The sequence below is a fragment of the Carlito syrichta genome, unplaced genomic scaffold (assembly GCF_000164805.1).
Source record: "Carlito syrichta isolate Samal-C Ts95f unplaced genomic scaffold, Tarsius_syrichta-2.0.1 Scaffold314765, whole genome shotgun sequence".
In the NCBI taxonomy this organism is placed as follows: Eukaryota; Metazoa; Chordata; class Mammalia; order Primates; family Tarsiidae; genus Carlito; species Carlito syrichta.
The window spans coordinates 100,093-112,493 of record NW_007258861.1 but is presented as its reverse complement, the minus strand read 5'-3'; the positions used below and the strand labels follow the sequence as shown (position 1 = coordinate 112,493).

The following is a 12,401-nucleotide window of genomic DNA, read 5'->3' as shown; positions in this document are numbered from 1 at the left end:
GTCTATACATTCATAGCCAAAATCTATAGTTTTGCTCAAGTTATAAAGACTCTGAGGGTAAAATCAAAAGAATAGATGAAAATAGGAAGTTCAGGTTAACATTAAAAATTGTCATTGTAGGTTTTTTGCAGATATGTCCCCAAACTGAGGCAGGGTAGTCAATGTAGGTTAGAATTAGATGATACATTTCTTTTATTCTTTTTTTTTTGAATTGGAGTCTCACTCTGTCACCCAGACTGGAGTGCAGTGGCCGCTCCCCGCCACCGCAGCCTCGACCTGCTGGGGTCCAGCGATCCTTCTGCTTCAGCCTTCCAAGTAGCTGGAACTACAGCGCGCGCTACCACGCCCGGTTCATTTTTATTTATTGTAGAGATGAGGTCTCGCTAAGTTGCCCAGGCGGGTCTCGAACCCGCGAGCTCAGGCAATCCACTCACTTCAGCCTCCCAAAGGCACGGGATCACAGGCTGAGTCACCGAGTCCGGCTTCTTTTATTCTTAAAAAAAATTTTTTAAAAAAATTTAAAGTTGTGGGGTACAATTCAGGGTTAGGTATACAAATGTTCATTATGCAGGTACTCTTGTTGATGAGATATGCCCCCGCTTTCCCCAGGCAGATACCCACTACTGTCAATCCCGCTTCCCTGCCCCCCTCCCGGCAGTTTCCTGCTACTGCCAAAGATAGATACATTTCTTATAAGCAGCTTTAGAATAGAAGAAACTTTTAGGCATTTTTTCTTATCGCATCAGATGGACCACCCTGCTGGCTGGAATGTGGACTCACCAGGCTAACTCCTTACTCATCTGAGGTGGTGAGATGGTAATCTCTCTAGAGCAGATATCTGTAGCCCACCTTCTCTAGTGTGATAACTTTATCAAGCTTCTTGTTAAAAGCAAAATCTCGGGTTTTCTCCCACCTGTGCCTCCTGGTATGTCTCGCTTTCTCTCTCCCTTTCTCCTTCTCTAATAATTCTGTTTTTAAACTGCTGACTGTACTAATTTACACTCCCATCAACAGGGTATAAGCATTCCTTTTTCTCCGCTTCCTTTCCAGCAACTCCACATTTTTAAAATAAAATAAAATAACACTGCTGGCTTCTCTGAAATTCCTTTCAGTAGTGAATCAAAGAGCCCATGAGTGTTGCACCACACCTCACCCAGCAACAAAACCATACAAGTACCTTTGAGATTAATTTCAGTGGGGAAATCAGTAGTATCGACCTGAGAATAGGACATACTCGATCCATGTATAGATTTGTCCAAGTATATATTTAGTTTAACACAACTGAAAATATTCCTTCTCTTTTCACTAATTGGTGAAATATATTAAGATTTTATACTTAAAACAGAAACTCAAGTGATTTTTAATAATTGATTGGAAATAACAGAGTCTCCAAGAAAGCATATAAAAAATAAATATGCCTATATTCTGGGCATATGCATATTTAAGAATAGAAGGATAGGTAGCAGGGAACATTAATTGAATACCTGATTGATTCCAGAAGAAATGCTAACCTTCACAACTATCATCCTCACAGCATTGATCACATTTCATTCTTGTGACAACTTTGTGAGTAGGGAATGTCATTTCCATGTTACAGTTGGTGAAAGTGAGGTCAGTGTTGGTATGAGTCATAGATGACACCAAAATAGCATTTAAATTTATTGATTGCAACCTTACACGCTATATTTCTCCCCAGACCACAGCTCAGTAACTCAGCTATTCAATCTCATTTCTTCTTTGTGTTTTTGTATTCTCACTAATAGAGTCGAATGGCTGTGAAAATGAGAATATAGTGAAATATACCGAAGAAAAAAGAGCTACCTGTCTTTTACTCTTAGGCTAGCAGTTTGAGAAAACTAAATCAGTCTTTGACTTCCTGTTTCAGTCGGACTGCTCATCCCAGTTTACTGCTCTCTGAAGGTCCAAGTCTCCTCTTCAGTCTCCACATGGCTGACTTCATCTCCTGGTTCCTCAGGGCGTAGATCCTGGGGTTCAACCTAGGGGTGATGACTATATTATTGATGGATATGACCGTGTCCATAGGCAGCATAGTGAAGGGCTGGCAGTAGATGTAAATGCAAGGCATGAAGTGAAGAGTCACCACTAGGATGTAGGAGGTGCAGGTAGAGAGGGCCTTGTTTTGCCCCTCGCTAGAGTGGGACCTCAGCATCACCAGAATGACGATATAGGAGCCCAGGAGCAGGAGGAACCACAGAAGGGTCCCCAGTCCGTTATTAGAGATCATGAGAAGCTCCAATGCAAACATGTCAGTGCAGATCAGTTTTACCACCTTTGGCATGTCACAGTAGAAGGCATCCAGAGTGTTGGGACCACAGAAAGGGAGTGGAAGCATCAGAATTACTTGGACAATTGAATGCAAACTACCACCCACCCAGGAAGCCACCAGCAAGGCCACCCACACCTCTTTCTTCATAATGATCACATGGTGCAGAGGTCTGGAAATTGCAAGGTATCTGTCATAGGCCATCACAGAGAGGAAAAAAAATATCTGCCCCACCAGCAAAATGGAGGAAAAAGATCTGTACCCTGCAACCATTGTAGGAGTTGGTTTTCCTGTCTGATAAAAGATCCACCAGGAATTTGGAGACAGTGATAGATGAAAAAATGATGTTCAGAACTGATTTGTTTCTCAGGAGAAAGTACATGGGAGTACTTTAGGCGAGACTCACAGGTGATAGTGACCACAATAAGGGCATTTCCCAGGATAGTTGTTACATACATAACAAGGAAGATCACAAACAAGAAAAACTCTAGCTCCCAGCAGTGAGTGAGTTCCAGGAAGACAAACTCCTTCACATTGGTGTGGTTGATCTGGTCCATGATGAGGATGACCCTCTTCCAGGTATACGAAAAGATATGTTAGGGTTAGGATTAGGGTGTCATGAAGAGGCAACATCATTAATCATATATTGCTCTCTCAAATATCAGGATCACCATGACTAATTTGAAAACCTGCGCTAGTCTTCTTTTCGTGGTCTGGAAATTGTTTCTCTGGATGGCTCTTCTTTCCTATTGTAAATACCCTGGGTTGACAGGAAAAACCATCATACTCTCATGTCTTTACTCTGATTAGAGAGAGTTAGGTCGACGGTGGTTGTTTGCCTACAGTTTATCTTCTGCCCTATAAGAATAACTTCTTCCCATGTGTGTTATGCTTTATATTTTAACAAGGGCTTTCACAGGTAACATCTCATTTTGATTTTTATTCTCAAGGAGTCTATAGGGTTTTCACAATCGTATGATTATTTCCATTTTATATGTGAAGAAACTAAAACTTAGAGCGGTTAATAATTTGCCTATATCTGCATAGTTGCAAAGTTAGTGGATGGCAGATCAAAGATGAAGGTGAACCAATATTGAAAATGTCCACTATTGACGTGGATGTGGGTAAACAGACACCTTCACATATGGTTGATAGGAGTGTATGCAGGAACAAAATTTCTGGGGTCATTCTGGAAATATGTGCCAAAATGTAAAATGTACAAACTGTGTAACTCATAAATTCTATTTTTATTTATGCTAAAAAGTTAATAAGCCAAATGCTTAATGTCATAAGTGCAAGGAAAGTTTATCATAGTACAGTTTAAAATAAGAATTTGTTAGTCTGATATAAAAAATTGGTTCAATAAGTATGCTACAATAGTACAATTAGTATTTGCAGCCATTCAAATTGATAATATAGAATTATAGTGACAGATTTTAGTGACAGATTAAAGCACTAAATACATTATATAATGTTAGTTTGGGGGAAAAAAATCTACATGTCTTGAAGTCTGGAATGACGCATATCTCACAAGTAGCAGCCATTATCTATGGATAATTGTATTTGGGCATCTTATTTTAAAAAGGCATTCTAAGCCGGGCTCGGTGGCTCAACCTGTAATCCCGCGCTTTTGGGAGGCTGAGGTGAGTGGATTGCCTGAGCCCATGAGTTCGAGACCCACCTGGGCAACTTGGTGAGACCTCATCTCTACAATAAATCAAAAAAATTAGCCGGATGTGGTAGCACGCACCTGTAGTTCCAGCTACTTGGAAGGCTGAGGCGGAAGGATCGCTGGAGCCCAGCAGGTGAGGCTGTGGTGGCCGGCAGCGGCCACTACACTCCAGTCTGGGCAACAGAGTGAGACTCCAACTCAAAAAAAAAAAAAAGCATTCTATAATGCCCCATTTTCAAAAGTGGTTTTAAATGGCGTTTGATTTTGAAAATTTAAAACCTCATACATCTATTTACAATTTGATGTAAAAAGTTTTTCCCTTAATGAGAGTTAAAGGGAAAACCTTTTCTCTGAGTTTTTTTCTTGTATCTTTCTTTTCTATAAAATTGTTTTAAGAAAGCTGACTTATTAAGGAAAAAGGTGTGTGGGGAAGACAGTTCTAATTTTTCTTTTGATATGTTATGCCTCCATGAGGCTTTGCTTAGAGGCATACATCCAGTAGAGGGACCAGCAATTCAGGTCTCTAGGAACTGAGTTCACAGCTACCTATGGTTGACTTCTCTTTCATTATTCCACCTGCTCTTCTGTCCAATCACCTTAGAAGGTTCTGGGTTCAGAAGTTACCTATTGGGTACAATGTTCACTACCTGGGGAATGGGCTACCTGAAGCTCAATCCCCATCAGTATGCAATACATTCATGTAATACACATGCAAACATGCGGTTTTACTTTTTGAAACTAAACTTTAAAAAAGAGAAATGAAATTGAGGAAAAAAAAGAAACAAAGTTCTAGACTATCAGTCTCAATGTTAGATAAGGATAAAAATAGTGGCTTTAAAATTTTTTTTTAACCTCAGGGTTGTATTCTTGAACCTATAGATAACTTATTCAAACGAGCACAGTCCTTGAAGTTGTGTTCAAGTATTTTACATTTTGACTGTGTGACTCCAAGCAACTTAACCTCTATAAACCTCAGAATCTTCTTCCATGAAATGGGAATCCTACAGCTTACTTTACAATGGGATTTATTTGTGATAATCCAGCACTTTAGGACCTGTCATTATGTGTCTATTTGTGTCTATCCCTTTCTCCAAATGTAAACTCCCGGAAGGCAGGGCTTTCATTTGTCACTATTCTATCCCCGGGTCCTTCCTGGCATTTATTAGTTATGCATTAATTATTTTTGACCAGATGAATGAATGAATGGATGGATGTTCAGCTCCTGATGGGCAGTATTTTTCTTTTACTCTACCATCAGCCTCATTCTACAGCCCCTATTCACTTATGTTGCTATATAAGTCAATTAAGTGACTTAATGCATATGATCACATTGTTCCCTTAAAAGCATTACACAAATGTAGGGTATTAATAGCATCATATGCTAATATAATTGTACAATTGTGTTTCTCTCCCTGCTCCCAACTAAGAGACGTTTGGTCTCTTTTCCAGAAAAGGACCACGCCAGTTATTATCAGTAATTTTTTTTGTTTTGTTTTTTGTTTTGTTTTTTATTTTGAGTTGGAGTCTCACTCTGTCACTCAGACTGGAGTAGAGTGGCCACTCCCGGCCACCGCAGCCTCCACCTGCTGGGCTCTGGCGATCCTTCCGCCTCAGCCTTCCAAGTAGCCAGAATTACAGGTGTGTGCTACCGTGCCCAGATAATTTTTTGATTTATTGTAGATATGAGTTCTCACCAAGTTGCCCAGGCGGGTCTCAAACCCGTGGGCTCAGGCAATCCACTCACCTCAGCCTCCCAAAGGCGTGGGATTACAGGCTGAGCCACCAAGCCCAGCTATCAGTATTTTTTTTATGCATTGTAGGTGCTCAGTATATGTTTTTATGAAATGAATTTTAATTTAAACATTGCCTCATTTGAATGTGTTTTAAGAAGCCCAATACTTTATGTTGGAGGCAGGAAATCTTAATCAGCCTAAAGTTTTTGGTTCAAAATGACATATACTTCAAGAATTGCTAAAGGATATTTTGCCTTTCAGAGACACTATTAAAATAATAAAGTTCTATGTGTGCTAAACTAAAGTTGCCTGCAGGCAATTTTGTTTTTAGGATGCCCTCACCTACCTTTGTGTTAGAAAGGTGAACCTGACAGCTTCCCCATCTTCACTGCTCTGCCCTTCTTTGCCCAAACACATGCACTGTCCACACTGTTTATACAAACACTGAATTAGAAGTCCAATAAAATAAGCTTAGGGAATAGTGTTGGATATTTGTAGGAAAAGTAATTTTCTTTTTTGTTTTTTGAGTTGGAGTCTCACTCTGTTGCCCAGACTGGAGGGAGCGGCCACTGCAGCCTCGACCTGCTGAGGCTCCGGCGATCCTTCTGCCTTAGCCTTCCAAGTAGCTGGAACTACAGGTGCATGCTACCACACCTGGCTAATTTTTTTGATTTATTGTAGAGATGAGGTCTCGCCAAGTTGCCCAGGCAGGTCTTGAACCCGCGGGCTCAGGCAATCCACTCACCTTGGCATCCCAAGGCACAGGATTATAGGCTGAGCGGAAAAGTAATTTTCAGTGGAGATGCTGGCAGCTGCAGATGCAAAGGGAGTTATTAAAAAGTTACTAAGCAACATGTATACATTGTTTTTTTGCAAACACACACATCTATTGTTGTTGGGAGCCGGCCATGGAGGCCCACTGAGCGTTAGGGATCAGGAAGGGCCGTTGACCCTGAGACCACTAGGATGCGTTCGGGAGCTATTGACCCCATTTCCTCCCCCTTTCTACTTAGCACTAACCAGACTAAGCTCCTGTGAGCTCAAAACATAAAAACTCTGAGACCGGGATGAACACAAACTAACTTTAGAAGCTCATCGCTCCCATTCTTCTGCAAATTGCAATTTTGGCTTTCACACAACTTATAATTCAAACTCGTGTCACATCTAAGAGCCTTAGTATTGGTCACAGGCTTCTGGGTCATGATTTTAGGATTTATTGAAGGTGTAAATTGTAGAATATAGTTTTAGAAGACAGCCATTTTGTTGAAAGAATGAGGCTGGCTTACTTGCAGGTAGCACTGTGAACTTTGGACTGGGCCACATTCTAAATATTCTGGGATGGGCCACTTTCATTTGTAAAGTAAATACTTAAGCTTCTATAGAATTGTTTAACTTGGCATAAATCAATCAGTTTAGGATGAAAAAGGTTTATAGAATATGTCAGTCACAGATTAGGTTATCCTTTGTTATGGGATTTTAAGATTATATGAGAAGGGTTTAAAGGCACAAACAAATAGAAAAATATTCCATGCTCATGGATTGGAAGAATCAACATTGTTAAGCTGTCCATCCTACGTAAGGCAATCTACAGATTCAACACAATACCCATTAAATTACCATCATTGTTCTTCTCAGACCTGGAAATGACAATATAGAAATTCATATGGAAACAAAAACAACCACAAATAGCCAAAACAATCCTCAGCAAAAGAAACAAAGTGGGAGGTATCACACTCCCAGACTTTAAACTTTATTATAAGGCTACAGTAATCAAAACTGCCTGGTATTGGTACAAGAACAGGCATATAGACCATGGAACAGGACAGAGAATCTGGAAACAAAACCTCAGTTTCTCAACCAACTCACCTTTGACATAGCCCCACCAACACCTACTGGGGAGAGGAGAACCTGTTCAGTAAATGGTGCTGGGAAAACCGGCTGACCACATGCAGAAGAACCCCTACCTATCACCATACACAAAAATCAACTCTAAATGGATCAAAGACCTAAATATAAAACCTCAAACTAGAAAACATAGTTTTCGAAAACATAGTTATCTCCTCATTTCAATCATGCAAGCCTACCTGCATTCATTGAGGCTACCTAAGTGCATCATTAAAGATGCAAAGCTCAGTGGCTAGGCCTGTAATGCCAGCACTTTGGGAGGCTGAGGTGAGTGGATTGCCTGAGTCTGTGGGTTCAAGACCAGCCTGGGCAACTTGGAGAGACTTTGTCTCTACAATTAAAAAACAAAATAAAAAATTAGCCTGGCATGGCAGCATACACCTGAAGTTCTGGGTACTTGGAAGGCTGAGACGGAAGGATCTCCGGAGCCCAGCAGGTCGATGCTTGGATGGTGGTGAGCATGCCACTGCACTCCAGCCTGGGCGACGGAGTGAGACGCCAACTCAAAAAAAAAAAAAGATGCAAAACTCAAATGACTTGGGCATCTGGGGTTTTGATCAGGAATTGGTTGCCTATTCCAATTTCTGTCAGGGTGTCATCCACAGTGGAAGTGATATCTTGTCACCCGCTAACTCTCCCCTCCTTGTGCTGTCACTGCTTCCCTGCAGTAAAATAAGAACAGAAACAAAACTATAATCTATTTAAACTTAAGCTATTTAAGCCTCTTCCTACACTATCTTTTTTAGTCCCCATATTTACTTCCTGCAGCTATCTATCTGTTTAAATCAATTAAATGACTTAATGCATATGTGAACACTTTGAAAACGTGTAATCACTATATGGAACTAAAATGTTCTTATCATCATATTGCTGATATCATTATATAAGTGTGCTTCTGAGACATCAGGTGGAAGGAGGAATGCTGCACTGTGAGGTAGGAGCAGGGAATAGAAGATAGAAGGGAAGTAGGGAACAGTTGGTTAAAGGAGGCAAGAAGGCCATATTCCTCTTGCCCCCTGCATACCTGGCAACCACTGATCTTTTCACTGTCTTCATTGTTTTTTCTTTTCTAGAATGTCATATAGCTGGAATTATGCACTAAGTAAGCCTTTTCAGACTGGCTTATCTTACTTAGCAATACGCGTTTAAGGTTTTTCCATGACTTTTTGTGGCTTTATAGCTAATTTCTTTTTATTGTTGAATGATATTTCATTTTATAGCTATACTACAATTTGTTTATTCGTTCATCCATTAAGGGGCATTTTGGTTGCTAATTATGAACAAAGATACTACAAATATCTGTGCACAAGTTTTTGTGTGGACATACATTTTCAACTCAGTTGAATAAATATCTAAATAGCTAGAATCACAACTGCTGGATCCTAGGGTGAGACTACATTTGGCTTTGTAAGAAGCTGCCAAATTGTCTTCCAAAGTGACTATACCATTTTGCATTCTTGGTAGTAATGAATCAGAGTTCTGGGTTGTTCCACTTCCTCATCAGCAGTTGGTGTTGTCAAGTGTTCTGGATTTGGTCTCTATTAATAGGTGTCCAGTGGTGTCTTGTTTTAATTTGCATTTCCCTGATGACCTATGATGTTGAGGATCTTTTCATATGCTTAGTTGCTACCTGTATATTTTATTTGGTGAAGTGTGTTATGAGATCTTTTTCTTACTTTTAAATTAGATTATTTGTTTTCTGATGGCACAATTTTAAGAGTTTTTTGGGCAACCTCTTTGGGTCTCCTCCCACTATGGGAGCTTCTCTGTCCTCTCAATAAATCCTACTTTTCACCAAAAAAAAAAAAAAAAAAGTTTTTGGTATATTTTGATACAAGTATTTGATCATATATGTGTTTCTCAAATATTTTCTACCAGTCAGTAGCATGTCTTCATACTCTCTCTTTTTTGAAATTTATTTTGCAAATGTTCTTTATTTTGATTTACGTGCTAATTCATGATATATTTGTTTTTCAAAACTTATCAAACTCTATACTTATAATTGATTTCACTGTATTGTTTAAAATTTTACTTCTAAGTATAGTTGATTTAAATAATCTTACCTCCTATAATTGCTGTGAAGAAAAAAATTTATATACATACACACTATGTGTACATACATGTGATTACTTGCTAAGGAAAATCTATATCTATGTCTGTGTCTATATCTATATTGACATTCAAAGTTGACCCTCGAACAATGTGGGGGTTTGGGGCACTGACACTTTAAGCAGTTGAAAATTTGCACATAACTTTTGACTGCCCCAAAACTTAACTGCCAATAGCTTACTGTTAAAGTAAGAAGCCTTACTGATAACATAAACCCTCAATTAACACACATTATATATTATATATGCAGTATTCTTAACGTAAGCTAGAGAAAAGAAAAAGTTATTTAAAAAAATCATAAGGAAGAGAAAATATATTTACTTTTATTATGTATAAGTGGATCATCATAAAGATCATCATCCTCATGATCTTTAGTTTAGTGTCTGAGGAGAAGGAGGGAGAGTAGGGGTTGGTTTTGCTGTCTCAGAAGTAGCAGAGGTGGAATGTCTTCATTCTTTTAACAGTGACTTTTGCAGGGCAGAAGTTTTGAAAACTTAGTAAAGCTATTTTTTTCATGGATCATTTTTAAAAAAAATAGCGTATGCCTATAGTTCTGGCTACTTGGAAGGCTGATGTTTGTATTGTTATATCTAAAAATCTCATCATCAAACTCAAGGTCATACAGATTTTCTCTTATGTTGTCTTTTAGAAGTTTCATAGTTTTGTGTTTTGTTTTTAAAACATGGTAACATGTTTTGGATTCACTGTGAGAGATGTAATATCTGTGCCTAATTTTTTTGTATGTGAATGTCCAGTTTACATGCAAAATTAATTAATTGTATATTTGTATAATTGGACATGTAGATGTCCAATTCAAGGTGTTTCAGCACTTTCTTGGAAAAAATTATCCTTTCTTTATTGAATTTCCTTTGCTCCTTTGTCAAAGATCACTTGACTATATTTGTGTGGATCAATTTCCGGGCTCTCTCACCAGTGTCATTGATCTATTTGTCTATCATGCTGTCCTGATTATGGTAACATAATCAAGAAAGGGAACATCACTTTGCTCTTGAATTCAGGGGGAAAAGCATCTAATTTCTCACAATTAAGTATGATCCTAGCTCCAGGTTCTTGGTAGAGGTCATTTATCAAGTTGAGAAAGGTTCTCTCTATTCCTCATTGCTGAGTGCTTTTTAAAAAACAATTGTAAATGGATGTTAGCTTTTGTCAAATGCTTTTTCCATACCATTTGATATAATAATATAATTTTTTTCTCCTTTAACCTGTTTATGTGATTGATGACTTTAATTGCATACCTGGGAAAAAAATCTCACTTGGTTATGGTTTATTATTCTTTTTATACATTGTTTGATTTGTTTTAATGATATTTTGTTGAGGGTTTTTGCATCTAAGTGAATTCTTACCTCCACATGAGTTTTGGAGGGGACAAACTTGCAAACTATAACATCATGTTTTATCTCTTGATTCAAGTGACAGTTATGTAGAATTTGTTGTATAATTATGCTTTATTTTGCTGTACTTCCTCTCTCAACATGTGGTTTCTGCACATTCTGGCTCCCCTTCACCTTCTGCCATGAGTGAAAGCAGCCTGAGACCCTCACCAGATGCAGATACCCAACTATGAACTTTCCAGCCATCAGAATCATGAGTCAAATACATTTTTTCTTTATAAATTACTCAACCTCGGGTATTTCTTAATAACAACACAAAATAGACTAAGCTACGTGGTTAGCACTTTAGAAGCCCTGGAGTGTTAAACCCTGACCACAATCCCTCCTTCTATCCCCAGGTAATCATAATCCTGACTTTCATGGTTATCACTTGCTTATTTTTCATGAGCTTAATCGTGTATGCATTCCTGAACAATATAGTTAATTTGGTCTCTTTTTGTAGTTTTTGTGCATTAGATCATAGATCATATTGTAAGTATTATTTTGTGGCTGGCATCTTTTACTTAACAGTATGTTTCTGAAGTCAATCTAAGTCATTGCATGTAGCTATATTTTGTCAATTTATAACTATATGTATTCCATTGCATAGCATAACCTAATCATTCATATTGTATTTGTCAGTGTTTTCCAGAAAATTTATATATATTTACATTTATTTATTTTTTATTATAAGGAATTGACATAATTATGGAGGCTAACAAATCCCAAGATCTAAAGTCAGAAAGCTGGTGACACAAAGAGCTGATGGTATAGTTTCAGTTCAAGTCAAAGGCCTGAAACCAGTGGAGCCAATTTTGTAGTTCCAATCTAAAGGCTGGTAGACTCAAGACCCAGGGAGAAGCAGTAATTCAATCTGAGATTGGAGGCAGGAAAAGAGCTCACATCCCAGTTTGCAGACAGTGGGCAGGAAGTATTTTATTTTATTTTACTCTGGGAAGCGTCAGAATTTTTGCTGGCCTTCAATAGATTGAATAGGGCTCACCCACATTAGGTAGGGCAATCTGCTTACTCAGTCTACCAATCAAATATTAATTTTAGCCAAAACCCCCCTCACAGACACACTAGAATAATGTTCAACCAAATATCTGGGCACTTCATGGCCCAGTCAAGTTGATATGTAAAATTAATCATTAAAAATACCTTGATGGATATTTAGTTTGTTTACCATTTGCAGCTTTTATGAATAATGCAGCTGTGTTAGTCTAGGTCTTTCAAGAAGCAGACACAAAGAGATAATCATTCCTTGTGAAAATCAGAAGTCCCTGTCATCTGACTGGGTTTTATAG

The 12,401-nt window shown here is 38.4% G+C and overlaps 1 protein-coding gene across 1 annotated transcript; it reads right to left on the bottom strand.

Moving 5' to 3' along the window:
• Positions 1-1,894: 1,894 nt before the first annotated feature.
• On the bottom strand, positions 1,895-2,841 carry LOC103274391 (olfactory receptor 4D6). The gene is given in 3 exon segments (XM_008071848.2): positions 1,895-2,503; positions 2,505-2,675; positions 2,677-2,841. Coding segments are annotated over 3 exon segments (945 nt in total).
• Between the last annotated feature and the right edge of the window lie 9,560 nt (positions 2,842-12,401).